The 24195-nt window shown below is 45.2% G+C and overlaps 1 protein-coding gene across 1 annotated transcript; it reads left to right on the forward strand.

The window, feature by feature from the left end:
• The first annotated feature begins 9972 nt into the window (after positions 1–9972).
• LOC124676245 (epoxide hydrolase A-like) lies at positions 9973–19555 on the forward strand. Its single transcript, XM_047212325.1, has 3 exons — positions 9973–10564; positions 17749–17984; positions 19156–19555. The coding sequence occupies exons 1-3, from the start codon at positions 9980–9982 to the stop codon at positions 19403–19405; spliced, it is 1071 nt and encodes a 356-aa protein (XP_047068281.1). The 5' UTR covers positions 9973–9979; the 3' UTR covers positions 19406–19555.
• Positions 19556–24195: the final 4640 nt, after the last annotated feature.

Consider the following 24195-nt stretch of genomic DNA (forward strand, 5'->3'; position numbering starts at 1 on the left):
GTGGAACTTGAGGCGGGTGGTCCGCTTGGGTGAACCCGATGTCCTGTGCTGACCAATTCAAGTACTCGATCGTTGGTGGAGGCATCTTCTCTGCAATGTAAACTTGTCGCGAAATCACCTTTTGGGCCCTATTCGAGGGTCTGTCTTTCTGAATCATTGACACTGCTCCCGTTGTGTCAAGATAAGGACCGTTGTTGGCTGGGGTTGCCGCCAATTGCAAATGATGTCGATTTTCGTCGGTAATTGCGGGTGGAGGTGGAAGGTGAATCTCACTCCCTGGCCCCTGGGGGTTCCCCCACTTGCTGCATGTGCATTGGTATGTCCTGCGTATCTATGCAATACTAGGAAAGTTCGGCAGTCCTTCTGAAGATGACCTGACTGTCTTTTCCCAGTATTATCGAGAAAGAAGTGCATCTGGCATGGTCCATTCAAAAGATCTTCAGGTGATACATATGGCCTTCGGGTGATACATATGGCCTTTGGAACCTCGAACGACTATTTTCCCTGCTAGAGCTTGGAGCATCCATGTAATCACTGCGCTGCTCGTTACTCCTTTCATAGTCATCTTGATGATTTCCTCCACTATTTCCTCAGAAACCAGCCGCTACTTGGCCCGGGCCATCGTTGGCCGAGAACTGTCGAGAGAAACGTCGCCTATTTTGATTGTTGTTTCTGTTGCGGTCTTCGTCGGATGACCTGTGCCGTTTGTTTCGGAAAACATCTTCGCCATCTGCCCAGCGATTCGCTATCTCCATGAGCGCTGCTATAGTTTTCGGGTTAGACCTTCCCAAGTCCTTGATTAAGTCCTTTCTTCGAATCCCCGTGACAAACACATCTATTGCTCTTTCGTCAGATATGTTGTCTGCCGAATTTCTTATAATATTCCATCTCTAGATATACATCCTCATTGGTTCATCAAACTTTTGCATGCAGGCCCTTAGCTGCTCTATTGATGAGGGTTTCTTGCACGTGGATAGAAATTTTTTCACAAACATATCTTCAAAAGTTTCCCAGCTGTCGATGGATCCTTCTGGCAGCTTTTTTATCCATGACCTTGCGGCTCGCTTAGGTGGACCTGGATGCTCTGCATGGCAGTTGCTTTTGTTCCACCCGTCAACTTCATTGTCTCCAGGTAGTCGACTAACCAGTCCTCAGGATCTTGCAAACCATCGATTTTTTTGTAGTTGTCAGGTAATTTAAACCCAGACGAAACCCGAGTTTTGCGAACTCGTCGAGTGAAGCACGGAAACCCACACATATCTTCCTCATAAACTTCTTGTGAGTGCCGACGTTCTCTCCTTCCTTGTCGTGCTCTATCGACTCGTGCTTGCGTCATTGTGTCTCTCGCGTCACCTGTCCTTGGAGTATCTCGCGTTACCACAGTGGGTCAAGGACTATTTCTACTTGGGGAACCTTCAGGTGGTGTGCTTGAACTTGCGAACGCTGTTCCCATGGCTCAAACTCCTGCCATGGGCATCTGGTATAGCGCTTCTCCTGGATCTCCAGGAGGTGGCCTAGATGCCAATATATAGGCCTGAGTCGCCATATATCATGCCTCCGGTGTTTTGGGGATGATGTTTCCTCTTGTATCTATCGACATAAAGGACATGTCGAGGTTCTGGATTAGATGCTTCCGCTCCTGCTCGGGTATATGCGCCAATCGAGATCTTCCTCTATCGTGCGCTGCTCTGTGGTTATCTCCCGAAGTTCCTGATTGTCGACTTAACTCAGCTCTTCGCCTGCTCGACGTGGAGGCTGCATCTTTTCTTTGTTCAAGTATCACCCTTTGTTTTTGCAGCTCTCGGTTAGCACGCGCGAGTCTATATTGATATGCTTGCAGCTCTTCCACCGTAGCCGTGGTGGTCATCGGCTTTGTGCCATTCATGGCTCTTGATGCTATGTCCCAAGCTGCTTGCGGAAGTTATAATTTCTCGCGAGGTGTAGGCCCGACGTACTTGCTTCCCAATCGTCGCGTGAGGTCAGCGGGATCGATGTATGAATTTCCCAAATCATCGAAAGCCTCTGATGCTTCATCCTCTTGACGACTTGAGTCGCCGATTGCACAGACTTGATGATATGTTGTCATTGTGTTTTCATCTTCAGGGTCGGTGACATCATCGTAACGATCGGCGGAGACCTCCCGAATAGAAGTAGATCTGTCGATGAAGTTGAAGCTGTCGATGCTTTCCGAGTCGCTGTCCAGATCGGAATCCGTGAACGACCCGAAAGACATCCCGCCGAACAGATCGGCGAGATCTCCAACGGCGGCGGGCTTGACGTAGCTTGCCGACGAAGTGTTCTCGTCACTTGACTCGATTGATGCAGACGATCCCGAGAAATCGGAACCAACCGCTAACGGTCCCGAAAAGATCGGTGCCGCTAGGCGATGTGATCCTTCTCTCCCGATGCAGAAGTGGAAACTTCCGAACCTCATCTCCATTGGCTCATCCAGATAGGCATATGCATCCACACGGGTGGGAGGGTGAGGAACAAAATCAACGAGACCAGTTTTGATCGGTTTACCTCCATCCATCGCGTTGCTTGCCACCGATGATGTCGACGATGTTGAACGTGCCATCGAGATCAGCTCCTTGTTGCCTCTAATCCCCACAGACGGCGCCAATTGACAAGGTATTAACTTGTCAATTCCTACAAGTTGTCAACTAGGGTTTCGTGGAAAGTAGAGGGCAAGTAGATCTCGAAGGTTTCGGCCGAAAAGGTGCTCGACTGCTAAAAACTAGGATTGTGTTGACAATGAATCGATCCTTTCTTTCTCCCTCAACTCCCCCTTATATAGGAGGCGGAGCCGAGGGTTTCGTGATGTACAAGTTACAAACAGTGGGAGACTCTTTGAGTTCGCCCCGTATAGTTACAAGTCTCTATTCCTAATATATCTCTATCTTCCATATCAACGCTTTATTGGGCTTCGGGCTTTGTAATCTTCGGGTCGTAGGCCTTCAGTAAACCCGGGTACCTTCTTCGGCAGGCCCATTAGGGATGCCTATGTCACCGACTTATAGACATATCTTGAATTCTTCACTCGGAATCAAGCACTCAAGATCTTGATCATTCATTGCTTAACACATAAGCTAGAGCATGGCTAATATTGAGTTCCACATAAGAACTCCATCTTCATTTCTTCTTCATATAAACTCAATGAAAACATTAGTCCATAGGGGTTGTCATTAATTACCAAAACCACACATAGGGGCAATGTACCCTTACATGGTAGTCATAACATGGTGTAAGCATGTGCGAAGTCAACCCAATAAAGCATCAAAGAAGAATATCACAGTATTATGCTTCTATGATAAAAACAACGCATGATTCTTTCAATCGCACATTAAGCACTCTCAGATATTTGAGACAAGTCATGATGCAACAACAAATACTAAGCATATCATAAAAATAACATGCAACATGACATGCCGAAGTCTGTGCCTTAGTCTAGACAAGCTTCCTTTTGCATCACTATTAGCATTAAACATTTTACTCGTATCCAACATCAATCAACTTATTTGAAATAACTCTCAGAGATAAAAATCAATATGGACCAGAGAGCTAATCATACATGAATAAAGCAAACTAACAAGCTCTGGAAAAAAATAAAAATAGAAAAGCAAAGCTAAACGAAGTACTAAAAAACTAGAACACTCGCAGAACAATAACATTGAAAACTAGAGCGTTCTTATGCAATTAAAACGGAGCGGGTCCTTCCCCAAAACAAATATGCTGGGATCCAACCTTATTGTACAACAAACAAAACAAAACAAAAAAAATAAAGACGCTCCAAGAACAACATATAGCGTATGAAACAATAAAAATATAGCGCATAGAAAGATGACATGTTGCTTTGTTGATGAAGAGGGGATGCCTTGGGCATCATCAAGCTTTGACGCTTGTACCTCTTGAATATTTTTGGGGAGCAGGGGCATCCTGAAGCTTGAGCTTTTGTCCATTCTTCATCTCATCACATCATTCTTCTCTCCCTACACTTGAAAACTTCCTTCATACAAAACTTAACACAATTCTTTATTAGCAACATTAGTACAATCAAAATAAAAAAATCCACTTGGGTTCAGTTATAACATATATCAACCATCTATTAAAGATTAGCTACTGTAGCAACTCTTCAAAAAGCTCTTTGATCACGAGAACTAAAAAAAGATTTAAGAGGCAATGCAAATAGTGCAGAAATCTATTAAAACATAACAACATGTAAAGATTGAGTTTTACGGAAATCTTCCGTTGCTCATCTCGAAAAGTGGTAAACTAACGAAAGTTAGATATAAACCTGGGGCATATGCATAAAAAATTACAGCTCAAAACTACGTACCGGCTATTTATACAAATTTTTATGGTAACATCTCAGAATATGTTTCTGGACAACAACTTCTCCAAATCTTACTTTCTATTTGAGGTTATTCTTGGCAAAAAACGAAATAAAAATGATAAGGAGAAGTTATTATAGAGGCAATAACTTCTGAGACTCTACAAAAAGAAAAAATACAGAAATTAAACATGGGTTGTCTCCCATAAGCGCTTTTCTTTAACGTCTTTCAGCTAGGCGCAAAAAGTATTTGCATCAAGTATTATCAAGAGAAGAAGCATCAACATCATAATTTTTTCTAATAATAGAGTCATAAGGTGAATTCTTTCTTTTTTGAGGGAAGTGTTCCATACCTTTCTTGAGTGGAAATTGATATTTAATAATCCCATCTCTCATATCAATAACAGCACTAACAGTTCTAAGAAACGGTCTTCCCAAAATAATTGTATAAGAAGCATTGCATTCAATCCAAAACAACAAAATCAACGGGGACTAGGTTATTATTAACCATAATAAGAACATTATTAACTCTCCCCAAAGGTTTCTTTTTAGCAATATCAGCATGGTGAACATCTAAATAACATTGTTCCAACGATGACAATTCAAGCATATCATAGATTTTTCTAGACATAACAGAAATACTTGCACCAAGATCACATAAATCATTGCAATCAAAACCATATATTTTCATCTTAATGATGGGCTCCCAGCCACCCTTTAACTTTTTAGGAATAGAAGCTTCACGTTTTAATTTCTCTTCTCTAATTTGCATGAGAGCATTTGTAGTATGCTTCGTAAAAACAATATTTATAGCACTAGCATTGGGACTTCTAGCAACTTTTTGTTAAAAAATTATTACTTCAGAGATATTGCAATCCTCAAAATTAAAGTCTTTTTTTTATCAAAGGTGAAGGGACTATTGTCTCCCATATTACGAAAAATTTCAGCACACTTATCAGGAGCAGTTTCAGCGGTTTTAGGAAATTTTGTAGAACGAGCGGGGACTTTTCCTACACCAATTATTTTAGCATTAATATTAGGAGAGTGGCTAATAGTTTAAACTTCATTACTACAGGTGTTGGTGATGGTACAAATTTTAGTTAAATTATTGTTTCTAGCAATTTTATCTTCTCTTTCCCACCTAGCATGCAATTCCGCCAACATCCTAACATTTTCATCAATTCTAACTTGAATGTCATTCAAAGTTTTGATTTCTTTAAAATAAGGGGGCATAGATTTCAATTTAAGAAATTCAACATCATGAGCAGGGCTATCAACTTTAGAAGCAAGAATACCAATTTTGCCGAACTTTTCCTCAACAGTTTTATTGAAAGCAGTTTGTTTACTAATAAAATCCTTAAGCATGACTTCAAGATCAGAGGATGATAACAATTGGCCATAAGCATTACCATTATTAGAAGGATATGACCTATAATTGTTGCCACCAAAATTATTCCTATAAGCATTGTTGTTAAAATTGTTGTTTCTAATGAAATTCAAATCAACATGCTTTTCTTGAGCAACCAAAGAAGCTAACGGAATATTATTTGGATCAACATGAGCTTTACCATCAACAAGCATAGACATACTAGTATCAATTTTAGCACTCAAGGAGGAGGATTCTTCGATAAAATTTACCTTCGTACCTTGTGGAGTTTTCTCGGTGTGCCATTCGGAATAGTTTATCATCATATCATCAAGAAGATTTGTTGCAGCCCCCCAAGTAATGGACATAAAGGTACCTCCAGCAGCTGAATCCAGAAGATTTCTTGAAAAAAAAAATTAATCCTGTGTAAAATGTTTGGATGATCATCCAAGTAGTTAGTCCATGAGTGGGACAATTCTTTGCCAAAGATTTCATTCTTTCCCAAGATTGAGCAACATGTTCATTATCATATTGTCTAAATTTCATTATGTCACTACGCAAGGATATAATCTTAGCAGGAGGATAATATTTTCCAATAAAAGCATCTTTGCATTTACCCCAAGAATCAATACTGTTTCTAGGCAAAGATAGCAACAACAATCTTATTGAGGTTATTACTCCGCAGCGTGTCTATGCAACAACAATTTAATTTTTATAATGTCACCATATACATCCTTATATTTTTGCATGTCACAAAGTTCAACAAAATTATTAAGGTGAGCATCAGCATCATCAGTACTAACACCAGAAAATTGCTCTTTCATAACAAGATTTAACAATCCAGTATTAATTTCATAGAAAGCTGCTCTAAGAGCAGGTGGAGCAATAGGTGTGCATATAAAATCATTATTATTGGTACTAGTAAAGTCACATAACTTGGTGTTTTCAGCAGAACCCATTTTAGCAAAATAAAAATAGAACAACGGAAATAAAAACTATAATAGCAACTAATTTTTTGTGTGTTTTTGATATAAAGAAACAAGCAAGATAAAGTAAAGTAAACTAAGCAAAACTATAACAAAGTAAAGAGATTGGAGATGAGAGACTCCCCTTGTACAAATCCTCTTTCTCCCCGTCAACGGCGACAGAAAAATCTTGATGGTGCTCCAGGTACGACGCCAGACAATCTTGGTGCCGGTTGTGGAAGCGGTTGGGAAACCCCAAGAGGAAGGTGTGATGAGCACAACATAAATTTTCCCTCAGTAAGAAACCAAAGTTTAATTGACCAGTAGGAGAAAGGCGTGACTTATGAAGGTTTTGCTAGCTGACTAGTGGCAGGGCGCACTACTGGCATCAGCAACAACGTGGAACCTGCACACAACACAACCAAAATACTTTGTCCCTACTAACAGTGAGGTTGTCAATCTCACCGATTTTGCTGAACACAAAATATTAAATGTATCAAGTGGAAGGAGATGTTTGCAGTAATTAAAGAGAACAATGTTTGCGAAAAGTAAACAGAACATGATTGCAATGATTGAATTTATCAGTGTAAAGAAAAGGACCGGGGTCCACAGTTCACTAGAGGTGTCTCTCCATTAAGATAATAGCATGTTGGGTGAACAAATTACAGCTGGTCAATTGACAAAATATCGACCATACATGACAAGATAATTACTATGAGATTCGTTTGGGCATTACAACATTATACATAGACCGTAATCCAACTGCGTCTATGACTAAAAATTCACCTTCCGGTTAGCGTCCGCACCCCTTTCAGTATTAAGTTGCAAGCAACATATAATTGCATTAAGCACTGTGTGTAATGTAAACAGTAGAATTACCATCGAATAAAACATTGTTGTTTTCTCCCTAGTAGCAACATAACATCTACAATCTTAGAAGTTATTGTCACTCTTCCAGAAAACTAAGGGCATGACCCCACTATCGAGCATAAATACTCCCTTTTGGAGTCACAAGTATCTACTTCGCCAGAGTTTCTAGTAGCAACAGAGAGCATGCAAGATCACAAATAACATATGAAATGAATATGTAATTGACCTCAACATAGTATTCAATATTCATCGGATCCCAGGAAACACAACATGTAGCATCATAAAGATGATCTTGATCATGTAGAGAAGCTCACAAGATCTAAACATGAGGCACAAATTGGAGAAGGCAACCATCTAGCTACTAATATGGACCCATAGTCCAGGGATGAACTACTCATGCATCACTTCAGAGTCGGGCATGGTGATGTAGATGCCTCCGGCGATGATTTCCCCCTCCGACAGGGTGCCGGGAAGAACTTCAGAACCATCCCGAGATGGGTTCTGCGATGGCGGCCGCGACGGGACTTTTCGTGGATAGAGACTCGGGTGTCTGGGGTTTTCCCGAGATCGTAAATAAATAGGCAGAGAGACGATGTCGGTGGAGGCCAGGTTGGCCCACGCCACCCCTAGGCGCGGGCCAGGGTCAGGTCGCGCCTAAGGCTGGCGTGGCCGCCCTGCTACCCCCCTTCGACTCCCCTCTGGACTCAGTCTTCGTTACGGAGAAATATTGACTTCGGCTTTTGTCCCATCCAATTTCGAGAATTTTTCCTGTACCACTTTTCTGAAACAAAAAACAACAGAAAATAGGAAACTAGCACTATGGCATCTTGTCAATAGGTTAGTGCCAGAAAATGTATAAAAGTCTAACGAAGTGTATGTAAATCATAGTGGAATTAATGTAAAACAAGCATGAAACATAAAAATTATAGATACGTTTACGACGTATCAGGGGCCAGCCGTATGTAAAAGCTGGTCAAGTGCTTTTAAAAATACATGTATTTGACATCATAGATTTGAAATGGCATCACAAACTTTAAGTCTTGGCTCCGCCGATGACGGTGGGACCTACCGACGGAGGGGTAGCGCAGACCAACATAGAGTCAGGGACCTCCTTGCCGCCAGGAAAGTCCCTAGAAGATTAGAAATTTAGCATGACAAAATGTGTGCATCGTAAGCACATCCACGCAACATGCATCGGCTGGTCATGCTAACGGTGCAAAATGCTTGGGCTCCATGGAGTACCTGGCAGGCACCCGATCCAGATCTGGATCAAAGACGAGTATAGACGAGTGCAGGTGGCAACGCCACATCTCCGAGAGGAACAAGGGGGCTGGCGGAGTGATGCGCAGCTGCCTGAACGACGGGAAAGAGAGGACGCGAGGCAGGGGAGCCATCGGCGGGGAGGGAGCATGGTGCGGTAGCCTTGCCTGGAAGTTCGATGATAGAGTTCTAGCTTTAGTCCATGTTTTTTTCCTTAAACTATAGTTACAACTAATCCACGATCAATTGCTAACTAATCTCAATTGCCACCCATATGTCCACTCGCTTTAGTGTCTGAACGTGAGATCCCGTGATCCGCTAATCGTCTGCAAGCTCGTACTCCTACTAGTTAATCATTTAGTGTTCATGTCTTACCAGTTGACCGAGCTAATCATTTAGGAGTAGTTAACTTTAATTTCTGCCAATAATTTTATTTGAAAATACAAATAAAATTGCATGATTTCAAATTCTACCAATTATTACCGACAAATATTTTCAGCGAGATTTCATTTAACTAAGAAACATTGTAGTGGACGTTCACATAATTTTCAAGCAGTAATTTAATTAAAGGAACTCAAAGTGATTCCTAGCATGTAGCTCATTTTTGTACTAATTCCTAGCAAGCCCAAATATTTGACATGCATATGTTCACTGAAATGAACCTAGATACATGCGAAACTTAGATAAATCTGGACATGTAATTCAGGAAAGAGGAAGTACCCAATTTAATAGTTATTCGAGTTAATTTCCACGCCAAAAAAGGGCGCCGGTGAAAAACAAACAATAATTTGATAATAATTAAATAAAGTGGTAAGCATTATGGGCAAAGCCAAACAGAAGAACAAAAGTTGTGTGTGCGTTCCTTTTTTGCTGTCCATTGGTTGCTTGTGAGTTCACCGAAGAATCCAATCTTCTTCAAATCACAACCGGCAGACTAATTAGCATGACAAAAGGTAGCACCGTAAGCTAGCACATGCATGCAATGCAACATGCATCTGCTGGTCATGCTAACGGTGCAAAAAGCTTGGGGCCATGCGCGCGGAACACGGTTCTAAAGCGCACGCGGCCTATAAAACGACACGTACGCGCGCGCCCCCACTCTCCATCGTCACGTCGCCGTCCATCGACACAACTGCACGGCAGTACCACCAACACAGTTTGTATTGGTCGCCGTCCCCGTCGCCGTCCATGATCAGGACCTGCCTCCACGAGCTCTGCGACACATTCTGCTCCTGCCTACTCCCCCCGTCCTCTCCTCGCCTCGCTCCATCCCCACCCATGGCCTCCGACGAGTCCAGCGTAACCATCACCCACCGCACCGTGGAGCTCCACACCGGCGTTCACCTCCATGTCGCCGAGGCCGGCCCGGCCTCCGGCGCGCCCACGGTCCTGCTCCTCCACGGCTTCCCGGAGCTGTGGTACACGTGGCGGCACCAGATGCGCGCGTTGGCTGCCGCGGGCTACCGCGCCGTGGCGCCCGACATGCGCGGGTACGGCGGCTCCGATGCCCCGCCCTCCTCGGAGCAGTACACGGCGCTGCATATCGTCGGCGACCTCGTGGCGCTCGTCGACTCGCTCGGAGAGAAGCAGGTGTTCGTGGTGGCGCACGACTGGGGCGCCGTGATGGCGTGGCACCTGTGCATGCTCCGGCCGGACAGGGTGAGGGCGCTGGTCGCCCTCAGCGTCGCGTTCACTCCCCGCAGTCCGGCGAGGAGGCCCGTCGACGGGCTGAAGGCTCTCTTCGGCGACGAGTACTACATCTGCCGCATCCAGGTACCTACCATGCCACCAGACTCTTGCTGCTTCTGTATTCTTGCCATGCTTCGATTCTAGTAGTAGCAGCTCTTGGCCTAGTTGAGTTGTTTCATGGATGTCTCACTTCTCTTGTGTTCTTGCCATGTGACATCACTTTTACTTTCTCGTGGAAAGCCTGCAAACACAATGTGGAACCACGGACCAGGACGCTATGATTAAAGCGTTGTTCGTTAACTCTGTACTAGGAATTGGTTAGGACAAATTGAGTAAAAGCAAGGCTTCAATTCCATTTCTTGGCCGAGTGAGTTGAGATGTGTGGGATGGAAAGGGTATTGTCTCACGTCAAATTTCTAAATGCATTCAAATTTAGACAAATCTTCGATATATTTTTTAAAATGTAGAGAGTATTTTTTTCCATGGAAGTTAAGCCAACATAGTACATAGTGCTTAGCGCAAAATCTCAATTAAACATAGCACCTAGGTGGTCGATTTTGTAGGACTAGTTATCTGGATTAGCATATATCCATCCAGAAATAAATGTCATAGATTTATCTAGATTCGCATATATCCATTCAGAAATCAATGTCGCAGATTTATCTAGATTAGCGTATATCCATTCATAAATAAATGACGTAGATTTATCTAGATTCACATATATCCATTAATACATACACATTTTAGTACGTAGACTGGCATATATCCATTAATCCATGCAAATCTAGATAAATCTGTGACACTTATTTCCAAATAGAGGAAATACAAAGCAATAGGATAATAACTCGCCATAAAAAGCTAACAAGCACACGGATACACACCATTTGATACCTATAATGAATATATCATAGGTAGTATTATGCATTTTATGCACGCAAAAAAGCTGATATATCACTTCAATTAATGACAAGAGAGATTGCAGTGGTACCATACGTAGATACGGTATCATAACACCTAAGAACAAAACAAAAAATCAAATAAATCTTGTACACATATTTGCATTGGGATACTACAAATCAATAAATATAAGAGAAGTACTACTACTATGATACTACTACATGACACCTTGCATTGTACATGTAGTATCATACACTAATATTATATGATACTGCTATATGATACTGACTATTGTGACTAGTCTAAGACTCTTGGTGCAATACAACCGTGTAGTAATTATTGCTTTGATCGTGTATCCGACTCGGGTACCATTTCCCCCCTCCTCTCTCTCTCTCGCAGCTACAGTAGCTGAGCGCCTCCTCGAAGAGACCGGGCCGAACCAAAGCCAATCTCGCCGGCGCCGCCGGTCGAGATGGGTGGAGGGGAGGCGCCGGAGTGCATAGTTTAGCTAGGAGTAGTGGCTTTATGCCGGTAGGGGGCTTGATGCCCAGTAGTGCGAGCGGTGGAGGAGATCAGCCCGCCTGGATCTCGTCCGTTCTAGGGTTCTTCCTTCTCTCTCTGTTTCTCCGGTGGTCGGAGGTGGGAGTGGCGAGGACGACGACTGCTCAGCTCAATAAAGATGTGGCGGCGAACCACCTTCTGCAGATCGACTGCAGCGGGAGGCGTTTTTCCCTAGCCGGCCTTGGCGGCGAGGGGGGAAAAGCGTCCCTGCCTGCGACCAACGGCGTGTTCGAGCTCCTGGCCGGCCATGGAGGCGAGGAGGAGCACACCTGCGCCAGATCTTCGTCGGCTGCTGAAGGATGGTCTTATCTGCGCTGCTTATGGTGCCGCGGCAGAGCGCCCCTGCTGCTCCTCTTGGTCGGCCGTGGAGGCGAGAGAGAGGACAGAGGTGGCACTGCTGCTGCGCACTGGAGGCGGTGCCGTATCTACATCAACTATCTCCGGTGGTTTCACTACGAGCGCAATCACACAGCCGGCTCCATGGCCGCTGTGATCCGCAGCCGACGCGATGGCTGCTTCTCTGCCTCTCAGTCGGAGGCAACTACCCGTTCCCAGTGGTGCTCGACGCCTTCTTGCAGCCAAGTGATTCGTTCCCGGCGGCGAGAAGGTTGCCAGTGGGGGTGGTTTCTCGCCGGTAGGAAGAGTTCGAGCTTCTTCTCTCCGTTCCTTGGCGGCGACGCTTCGAGGAAGCCGGCGAGCGGCGGCGGCGCTACTCCAGGACCTGATTGCTTTTCTATTTTCTGTTCTGGTGTGTTTTCTGTAAAGTTACAGGCCTTATCCTCAAATACTAGGTTCTTTAGGGCGAGTGATGATAGGGACCTGTATGCATATTGTACCCGTCTTGTGTTCCTTTAATATAATACCACCTCTTTTTTCAAAAAAAAAATTATTGCTTTGATATATTCCTATTCTTCGGCCTGACTTGAGTTGTTTGATGGATCAATTTCTGTTCTTAATTTCTGTTCTAGTCATTTGATATTACTTATACTCCCTCCGTTCGATTTTAATCGACGCGGGCTTAGCTCACCACATACACGTAGCTAGGTATGGAGCAAGGTCAATTAAAAGCGACCAGAGGTAGTATTTCCTTGCAACGGGAAATTACTTCTAGCTGGTTTCTTCTGTGAAAAATTAAGCCAGTATGTGACGCAATGTCAAGCCAAAATGAAATATGATTAAACTTTAGGGCCGGCAGAGTAGGTGGCTAATTTTGCATGATTAATTAGCGAAAATGCTTCACACACGACAATTCGTGTCCGATCTGTGTACGATACTCATTTCTCCTAATGCTAATTGCTTCTCTTCCCAGTACACAAGTCCATCTCAGAGCATCTCCAACAGAGGCTCTAAAATTTGGCGCTATAAAACTCGTTTGCAGCGCGTTCGATCCGGGTATAGCGCGCGGCGTGGACGCGAGCTTCACCAGAGGCTCTATTTTACAGCGCAACTAGGAAGCCAAAAACAACCCTTTACCAGAGGCTATAAAATAGACGAGGCCTGCTCCAACCATGCGCGTCTCCCTGTGGCCTGCAGCCGGCATCCCCGCATCTCGCCCTTGCTCCGGCGAGGCACCTCTCCCTGCACCGTTGAACCCGTGGCTGGCTGCCCCGCGCATCTCCCTGCTTCGACGAGGCCTGCGGCCGTCTTCCCCGTCTCCCGCCCTTGCTCCGGTGAGGCGTGTCTCCCTGCTCCGTCGAGCCTGCGGTCGGCTGCCCCGCGCGTCGCCTGTTGACTGCCCCGCCTGACCCCGCATGCCCCCATCTTCCCCATGAGCGGCTCGCCGGCGGCCCTCCATCGAGGACGGCGCAGCGGCGACAACTAGCGCCGCGGAGGCCGCGCCCCAATCCCGCCTCCGACCCTCGCCTCCATGCCCCACGAACGGCCAGACAGGGAAGTTCAGCGGCAGTTGGGATTTTCGCGCGAGCGATCTTTTTGTGCGCGCTGGATCAGGAGCGGCAGATATACAGCCCACGATACCGCTTTTCAGCGCGTGCCCTAAATTTTTTTGCGCCCGCAATATTTTACAGCTTCTGCTGGAGCTCTTTTTTTTCCTCCCGCGCCCAAAAACGACGGTTATTATAGCGCGGAGCGTTTTTACAGCGCCTGTTGGAGATGCTCTCAGGAACAAACCGCAGTACTGCCGAGCCTAGTAAAAATACTCTTGGCTCCAAAACATACACGTATACTAATCGTCTTTCCAAGTTCAATACTTTTGATTCAGTTTTGTTCCCATCAATATCTTGGACGTTAGGCATCTGTAGCGGCCAGATCTATTTTAGACATTAAATATGTTGGTTTTGGTCCGTTTGGTTCGGGCCGTTGATATAAAATAGGCTTCTTCTCATTTTGGGTCGAGGAGTCAAACCTAATAGCCCGACAATTTTTTATACCCCTATTAACACTGATGCTCCCGTTGGCTTCCCGCACGGCCACATGGTTCCCGGCGTGTGGCCGCTCAATTCCCGTGCACGAGCCCTTTCCCGCGACAAGGAGGATCGACAAACCCGAGGGTTGCAGTGGGCCGCCCAGCGATGGTGCAAGCAACGGATGCAGTGGCGAGGGACCAAGGTCGCTACGATGACAACATGGAGGTTGCGTTGCTAGCGAAGAGAGCTCGCTGGCCGCCATATAGGAGGGCTAGACGCGCCGGGGGTGGGAGGAGGGGCGCCATGATCGCGATAGGCAGAAGATCGTGTCCACAACCACTATCCAGCGCACACGCACATCGGGAGCTTGAGGTTTGGGACTAGCGTCGGGTCCCCGATGATACCAGCCACGCCGACGGACAGGAGGCCGCTTGATGCGACACTCGGACAACCACCCTAACTAGTTTTCTAATCAATGATGGGGGGCCTGGGGCAAAAGCGCGAGGACACTCGAACAACCACGGTCCGTTTTCTAATCTCCAACGGGGCGACGCATTTCGGACGCCCAAAAGTGGTCGGAGTGTCCGTTTGCGTCGCCCCGCGGATATATTTTGACCGCGCGCCCATTTGAGTCTGGGTGTGCTCCCAGCGGGACGATCCATTTTTTGTTTTGCACCATCTTTAAAAAGCATAGAAATTACTACATAAAAATTATACAAAGTAGTTGTAGAAACCTAGACTACCTATATAGAAACTACTATATAGGTCGGAGAAAGGCGACGGCCGCGGCATGCGTGGCATCACCATTACTTCGTGCACAGATGTAGGCGACGTCCGCGCGCCACACGAGGCATCGCAATTACGTGGCCGTAGATTGTCGAAGCGACGCCTCGGCGCCAGCGTCGCTGAGAAGACGCATCTGCTAGGCAGGCCCAACGAAACGTCCGCCAAACGCAAGCGAACGCCCGCCACGACGCATCCGATGCGCATATTTGGGCCAGATTTGCGTCGCCGTGGACTGCCCAATCACTATGCGTCGTCCCGCTAGAGCCTATAGCACACGCATTTTCGGCCCGGCCGGAGATGCCCGCTAGAGCCTATAGCAAACGGTGCAGGGAGAGGTGCCTCGCCGGAGCAAGGGCGAGATGCGGGGATGCCGGCTGCAGGCCTCAGGGAGACGCGCATGGTTGGAGCAGACCTCGTCTATTTTACAGCCTCTGGTAAAGGGTTGTTTTTGGTTTCCTAGTTGCGTTGTAAAATAGAGCCTCCGGTGAAGCTCGCGTCCACGCCGCGCGATATACCCGGATCAAACGCGCAAACGAGTTTTACAGCGCCAAATTTTAGAGCCTCTGTTGGAGATGCTCTGAGATGGACTTCTGCACTGGGAAGAGAGGAGAAATGAGTATCGTACACAGATCGGACACGAATTGTCGTGTGTGAAGCATTTTCGGAATTGCTTCACACACGACAACTCTCGTCCGATCTCTGTACGAGAACAATTCCTACACCTCCAGTAGTTACAGCTCTAATTAATTCTCTGCTCCATGCCTAAGTCCAGCCCAAGACCAAACCCACTATACTCTACTTCGTTAAAACCTGTTCACGACTGCACCTTTCACTCCATATCGCCCGTCTTCTTCAAGAGTTCCATCCCATCTCTTCAGAGGCTGCATCGACGAGGCTAGCGCCCCATTTCCCTTAGAGCATCTCCACCGGCGGCCCTGATAACGGTCCCGATAATGTTTTAGGGGTCGGTATCGAAAATGGGCTCGCATCGGCGCGCCCAAAATAGCGCCGACAATTTTTCGAGTCCAATAGAAGCATCGGCAACCCCGTGACGGCCCCTTAGCGAAGGGCGCGAATCGGGCGCGCCGGCGCCTCGCGGCACGACGGTTTTCGCGGTTAGGGGCGCCTTGTCAGCGAAGGACGCAACGGTTCGCATCGGCCGCGACGCGAGAAGGTTGGTCATCAGCGTTTAATGGTCTCCCGCGTGGAAACCGAGGCGGCGATGAGGACAGTGACTGGCCACGCGGCGTCCAGTCGCCTACGTTGCCGCAAATCCGGGCGGAGGAGATGGGTAAGCAGCGACGTGCAGAGCAGCTGCAGCGACGCCGCCGTGCGGACGAGCTGGAGCTGCAGCGGCGTGAGGACGAGCTGTACGAGTGGCGACGAATTGAGGAGTTGCAGGAGCGGTTGCGGATGCGGGAGCTCCATCAATGGCAGTGGCGGGAGGAGCTGGAGCAGCAGCTGCGGGAGGAGGCGGCGGCAGCAGAAGCTACGGCGTGGCAGGCGTTGGCGGCGCAAGTGGAGGAGTCGAAGGAGGAGGACACGAAGGAGGAGGAGGATGACAACTCTAACTTCGACTGGTCCGACGAAGACGGGCCAGATGCAGCAGTTGGCGCTCCTCGAGTCGTTCGAGTCGCAGAAGAAACTGCAGGAGAGGCGACTGGCGGAGCAGGAGAGGCAGCTCCGCCTCGGGAGGAGGCGGAGCTGCGGCGGAGCAGCGTGCGGCTCCGGACCCCCACTCGGCCTGGGAAGAGGCCCAGTGGTCGCCGTGACTAGAGTCCCCGTTGCGGTCGAGCCACAACAGCGCATCGCCGCTTGGGGACGTCGTCGATGCCCACGGCGACGAGGCCCACAGGGACTAGGCGGCCACCTCGTCCTCCTCAAACCCTAGGATAGGGTTATATATATATATATATTTTTTTAGTTTAAAGCTCATATAGAGGGCTTTATTTTGTAGTTTAAATTTGTCCAAAATAGGGTATATGTATAAACATGCCCAAATTCGGGCATACGTTTAATGAAATATGGTTTAGTTTTAATTTTTTTTATTTTTTCCTTTTTGTTGTATTTCACTTTTGGCGTGCGTGTGCAATGCGCGACCCAAACAGATGATGGCCAGATCCACATGCCTACATAAATGGCTCAAAAGGTCTAACGCGTCCGTTTAAATCGCAGTGTGGAGATGCCCTAAGTGAAAGTAGCCTACTAGAAGAAGAGAGATGGTCCGATTCTTATTCAACCTCAGCCCAGCCCGAACTGTGCTAGCCTCGAATTGCCTCGCGCCAGAGAGTCGCAGCCACGTAGGATCGTACAAAGTATCGGACAAAAATTATCGTACGTATAGCAGGACTCATTAATTAGGACCGACTCTAGCACTCGTAATAAACAAACGAAAGAATAGTACGTATGTCGTCCTAGGATAATAAGTTGCACACAGAAGATTCAAGCTACCAACCAATGGATTTCCATGGTATATATTCGGCAGAACCGTTTGGTTATCTTTTATTCGTGTATTGCAATACGGTTTTATTCGCTTCTACTTTCTGTAAAAAAGAATGAACATACATGAAACGTCATGACTAAATCCATTGCTTTTCTAGATAAATCATATATACTGCCACTAGAGTTGCATCAGAAAAAATTGTGACTGATTTGCAGGAGCCAGGAGCAATCGAATCAGAATTCGCGCGCCTTGGCACGGAGCAGGTGCTAAGAAAATTCTTCGCTTATCGTACCCCTGGCCCGCTGTTCATGCCAAAGGGAGGATGGGGATCACCGGACGATGAGGTGCCCTTGCCGAGCTGGATCACAGAGGAGGACATCAAGTATTACACCTCCCAATTTGACAAGACAGGTTTCACCGGGGGGTTGAACTACTACCGCGCCTTAAACAAGTAATTAAGCTACTTACTTTTGTCCTTTTAAGCAAGAACCGTATCATTTAGGCTGGTCATAGTGAACTTAGATTAGTAACATATGCCATGTTACTAGTCTAAGTTACTACCTTCATAGTGGATAGTAACTTATGTGTGGTGTAATGCATTGTGTTATTAGTACGTTGTAGACTCATCTTGCATTGGGGTGTGTGATGTTATGGTAACATACCTAGTTACCAGCCCACTCTCTATCTTCATTTATTGGCATGACATATCATCAAAACGTATTAAGATGTGTGATGTTACTAGCAATGTTACTCTCACTATAAATAGTCTCAGGAACAAGGATCACATAATTTAGAGTTTTTTGAGCGAGTGTCAAATATATTTTCCAAAATATATTGGTGAACACACCTTTTCTTTCAAGATTTTTTTATTGGCTGTCCCACGAGGAAGTTCACCTTGTTAGAACAAAGAATGTGGTTGGGGTTATTTTAAGTGCAATAAAATCATTTTTATATGATTTTATATGATAAAAAGGAAATAAATTAAATATATGGCAATGAATGACTTTTCGGAATAACATTGTGGGCTAAAGATAGAATTTAATAAATCATACTTCCTATCTTCTTAATACAAGGCCACTATCAAAAATACATTAATTAGCTTTTTACCTCATAGGATGGTGCTTATTAATGCAAACATTGCATGCAACTATAGAGAAAGAACCACTACATGCAGTATATTTAATTAGCCTGGAACTTGAGAACATTGGCACATAAATAATCGTGGTATTTATCACTTGGTTTTGTTTTCTTGGTACCTAGAATATGGGTTTGTGGCTATGTATACAAGACCGGAGGGATTAATATTTTCGGTTACTCTTTGGTTCCAAAATATAGTGCATCCAACCTTTATAATACCAAACTGATATATTTAGATATGGCCTCAAATATATGTTCACTGTATTTATTCTGTTAATAGTTTCCTAATTTATGTTCAAAAATGCCATTTTTGTGAAAGTGCCTTATTAAAAAGTATACTCAATTTATCCGCACTATACTTGTAAAAGTACGATTACCGCTGATCCCTCGAAGAAATGTTAGTGTAAATGGATTTGTCAGATACGTATTGCATCACACAATGTCATGGACTTAGTATATAATAACCACATTTCATCTACGTTTAGGACATGGGAGCTAACATCACCATGGACGGGAGATCACATAAAAGTACCAACCAAGTTCATAGTTGGCGATCTGGATTTGACGTACCACACTGCGGGCATACAAGATTTCATTCACAAAGGTGGACTCAAGAAGTGTGTTCCATTGCTGGATGATGTGGTGGTAATGAAAGATGTTGGCCATTTCATAAATGAAGAGAAGCCAGAGGAAGTTAGTGCGCATATACTCAGCTTCATACAGAAATTCAACTGAAATTAGATATAACGGGGACAAGGTCAAAGTGTACATTCATGTTGAAAGTGCTATTAAACACACTTCTTTGTTGTGTTACTTAAATTCATATGCTGAGACTATTTTACTGTATGGTTGCAAGCTCATTAATTTATTATGTTTGATTTGTAATGTTAATTTCACTGATAACTATCATCCTTTCATGCTATTATATTGGGTTTTTTTGTTCGATTGTCTGGATGTTCATGCATAAGACATTGCTGAAATATGTGGATTTCAATATTTATTTATGCCACTTGGCAAGTAGCATGACCAACTTCAGAGATATATTGCCAAGGAAATCTCATACACATTAGCTACAAAGAGCTAGCAAATAAGGTGAATATTGTGGTTAATAATGGGGCATATTATGTACTCCCTGCATACCGGTTTATAGAGCAATTATGTATTTCGAGAAAGAAGTTTGATTACAAATTTTGTCAACAAAAAATAAGATATATGCCAAAAACTATTGGGTTCATATTCAAAAGAAGTTTCCAATAGTATATTTTTTTATGATATATATCTTATACTTCATTTATCAAATTAGTAGTTAAAGTATTTTCTCGAAATACGTAATAGTCATGTGGTAGTTAATTTGTCTTCGCTTGATACTTTATTGATTGAAGGGGAACAAAATTGCACGGTCACTGTCTCATCTCTACTTATAGTAACTTAATATAGCTTCATTTACTTACAAACAGTTACGTTTCAAGTTTCTTATCAAATTAATACTTTCTCATCTCCTTTTGCATTTGCATGAACGTTCCAAGGGAATGATTGGTTAGCAAGCACTTATTTTTCAATCACCCTGCTGTTTTAGTTTTTAGTTATGTTAAACAGAAGGCCGTAGGTGTACCTTAAATTAATAAGACCGTTGTCGGTAAGTTGTTACATGGTGCTGAAGAACAGCTAACAGGAGACGAAAAACAACAAGCATACAAGAATGAAAAGAAACATAGCTTGAGCTTCGTGTCCGTTGTCTAGCCTTGCGATACGTCTGAAGAGGCACCGAAGCTGGTGAAGAGGACCGCCTGACAAGGAATTAACTTGTCAATGCCTAAAGATTGTAGACTTAGAATTTCGTAGAAAGTAGAGGGCAAGTAGATCTCGAAGGTTCGGCCGAAAATGTGCTCGACTCAGAAATTGCGGTGGTGTGTTCACAATAGAATCGATCCTTTATTTCTCCCTCGACTCCCCTTTATATAGGAGGCGGAACCGAAGCTTTTCGTGCCGTGTAAGTTACAAACAACGAGATGCATATTGGGCCTTCCCTATTTTGCTATATTATTCCTAATGCAACTATATTTTCCTTATCCGAAGTTCTTTGAGCTTTTGGGCCTTCAAAGCTTCGGATTCTTCGGGCTTCATGTTTTCTTTAGATAACTCGGGTGTCTTATTCGGTATGCTTATTCGGCATACCTATGTCAGTAGCCCCCCGAGATTCGCAGAGTCGAGTAAAATCTCCCTCGTAAAACCAAGTCGCATATTCACACACTTTCGAATCATAATGAATATTTTGCTCAATGTCTATCTAGTACAGGGATAATTGTAGATGGGGCTGGTTCATCTGACGGATCAGGTTTAACTGCTCTTAGGCAAACCCGCAAAAACCTACTTCAAGCTCAAGTCCCTGGACTCAAACTTGGGAAACTGGCGTAATTCGACACGCTTCGCTTATGGACTTATCGTGAACTGAATCCCAACAGTATTTTATCGAGTACCTAACGCGTCCACTATGATTTTTCTTCGCGTCTGCTGACACGGATAATAGCGGGAGAGCGCATTCGGGTGCGATAACGCCACACAGGACATATCCTGGGGTCTTACCTTCGTAATCTCTTTCGAGTTACGACATTCAGAGTTTTTTCCGCGGCAGACGCGCTCTGAGAATATTTTGTCGAGTAACTTTATCGGCTGCTAGAATTCTTTATTTATTCGAGTTGACTCGTGGGATTATATCTTGATCTCCCGATGAGAGTACATGACGAGTTATATGTAACTCGAAGATGTACGAAGGGATTTCTTCACATGCGAGTCTATATTGTCTTGACACTTTCTCTTCTTTTTCTCCTTCATATTTCATCGGGTGCGCGACCAGCGCTCCCGATGGGAGTAGCCCCCAAGACTACAGAGTATTTGCACTTGGTTGTAGGCTCAACTTCTGTTATTTTGATCAACTCTATATTTTTATTTTCACGTCTCCATCTTATCAGAAGTATGCACAATACTTCTGATAAGAGTATCCCCCGAGCATATGAACAGGTACTTGCATCTGGGCATAAGCTCTCGAATATTTTTTAATTATATATTGCTTCATCTCTCGAAGTTTTCTGCCCGCTATTTTTTGCGTCACCTCCCGAAGTTTTCTCTACTGTGACGTCGATGCTGATGAAAGCCACGACTCTTAGTGTACCACTGTTTTGTGGGTCCAAACTTCTGCACGCTCTCCACGTCGCGCCAGTGGCGCGCGCACGTCTTCCGATATTTCTGGCACGCGCGCAGTAACATTCCCGCAGTAAATTTAAAGTGAAAAGACCTTTTACCCCACGAGAACGTAGAGAGCTCAGGATCTCCTCTTTTCTCATCCAACGGCTGAGCTTCATCGTCTTCCTCTATAAAATCTTACCCTACTCCTCTTTTTTCCCCTTTGCTGCGCCGCACATCTTCTCTCTCTGCCCTTCTTCCTCCTCGAGCACCTCGCACCCGCACTCTGCTTCCTTTCTCCCTTTTCTCCACCATGTCTTCCGCCATGCTTCCGCGCACCAAGCGATACACGTCCCCGCTTCAGGCACCAAAGAGCGCATGGAGAAGGCCAAGATCTCCAGATGGGAGAGGTCAAAGCTTTCCGCGCAGGATAAGAAGATGCTGAAGAAGATGGGTCTGCTTAACAATGAAGCGATGCAGATGCCCAAAGATGAGAGTTTGCCCCATCCTCCTATCGGTTTTTGGGTAACCTTCGTTCACTTCCTCATTCGTGGCCTCTCTATTCCTGTCCATGAATTTCTCCGGGTCCTCCTTTTTATCTATGCGATCCAGCTGCACCAGCTGACCCCCAACTCTCTCCTTCACATCTCCATTTTCATCACTCTTTGCGAGTGTTTCCTGGGAATCCACCCTCACTGGGGCCTATGGAAACACATATTTTTATCTCCGGCGCAACAACTCGAATGATGTCATCTACAACGTAGGTGGCGTTTGCATTTGTGTCCACCCGGAAGTCGGATATTTTGATGTGAAGTTCGCCGACTCCATCCAAGGCTAGCGTCGGAAGTGGCTTTATGTCAAGGACGAATCTTCGGATGCTCAGGAGTATGGGCTTGCCCACTTTGATGCTTCCGAAGATATTCAAAGGCACCAGTCTTGGGACGCAGAGGCTTCAGTCGAAGAAAAGGCAGCCAGTGATGCTCTTATCGTGCACATCCAAGAACTTCAGAACACATATGGGGTGGAATTATCGGGTGTGCAGATTATCGCTCACTTCCTGCGCATCCGAATTCAGCCTCTCCAAGCCCGAAAAAATTCCATGTGGATGTATTCGGGCGCTGAAGATTCTGACAGGGTCTCTGCCGAGCTTCCTTTCAAGGACTTGGAGAAGCTTGTCCGCCGCTTCACTTCATTGAGCAAGAATCATGAAGTCCCTTCTTCCTGCCGCGTGGAACCATTCAGTGGCAGCCACGCCCTTCCCGAAGTAAGTAGTTTCCTTTGAGTTGCATTCATTTTTTTTACTGCATCTATTTTGCTTTCGTGTTTTGATAGCTTTATTTTTCCTTATCGTATTTTTTTTGCCTATAGAACCACCAGATTCTTTCTTCTCTACCTCCGCTGCCTGGAGGTGGCGAAGTGGATGAGCGAGCCGTTGTTCACGACGACTCGCAAGAATCCTCCGTTCTTGAGAGAGAACCCGCAGAATCTCAAAAAACTACTCGTTCCTCTGACCAAGACTCAGAATCAGAGCAGCGCTCTGACTCTGCTCAATCCGTTTCTCCTCCTCTTGCTGCTTCTCCAGAGAAATGCAAGAGGAAGAGAGACGATGACGAAGAAGATTCCGGCGCGTCCAAACTCGCCGAACCAGCCGCCGAAGAATCTTCTCCTGAAGATCAGGAGAACTTCAACCCCTACGCCATGACTGGCGCTATTATCTCGTAAGTTGTTCTTTTTTCTGTTTCTTCCTATCTTCTTCCTTTCCATTTCCTTATACTTATCTTGCTGCTATATTGGCAGAGGTGACGAAGAAGAAATGGAGCCCAAAACTCATGGGCAAGCTGACACAAGCACCTCCAACACGTTGGTTCTCTCTAAGGATCAGCGTGCCGCTCCATAAGCGTCGGCTCCCCCGCAATTTGATCCGGAAGCATCGACTCCAGTGCCAAGCCCCCGAGCACCAAAGCCACAGAAGGCTAAAACCGGGGCTGCTGGCAAACAGGAACTTGCTACTAGGAGCATGTCAACTCCTCTCCTTGAAGATGTAAGTTTTATTTTCCTGGTTGTCGCCTTTTTTGTTTAACTCAAAATATTTTGTACTTCTTGGAACTATATTTTTTCTTATCGACTTTCCTGCAGCCCTTGATGAAGAAACTTGTTGACTTAGGTTCCCATTTCATCGGGTTCCGCAACGAGGCCGCAACTTTGAAAGGTGAGGCTTTAACTCTCTTTGCATCTTGTGTATTCCTATCTTGTTTTTGGACCTTCTCTTACCTTTTTCTTCGAGAAGCACTACGTCATACTGAGGGACGCACCGACGATCTGGAGGCCAAGCTCAAAGCCAGCGA

Source organism: Lolium rigidum, chromosome 1 (genome assembly GCF_022539505.1).
Source record: "Lolium rigidum isolate FL_2022 chromosome 1, APGP_CSIRO_Lrig_0.1, whole genome shotgun sequence".
Lineage (NCBI taxonomy): Eukaryota > Viridiplantae > Streptophyta > Magnoliopsida > Poales > Poaceae > Lolium > Lolium rigidum.

Excerpts from the sequence above, each read along its gene's own strand:
- LOC124676245 (XM_047212325.1), top strand. The coding sequence starts at position 9,980 with ATGATCAGGACCTGCCTCCACGAGCTCTGCGACACATTCTGCTCCTGC. Across the intron at positions 10,565-17,748 it reads ACTACATCTGCCGCATCCAG|GAGCCAGGAGCAATCGAATC; the intron begins GTACCTACCATG and ends ACTGATTTGCAG. Across the intron at positions 17,985-19,155 it reads TACTACCGCGCCTTAAACAA|GACATGGGAGCTAACATCAC; the intron begins GTAATTAAGCTA and ends ATCTACGTTTAG.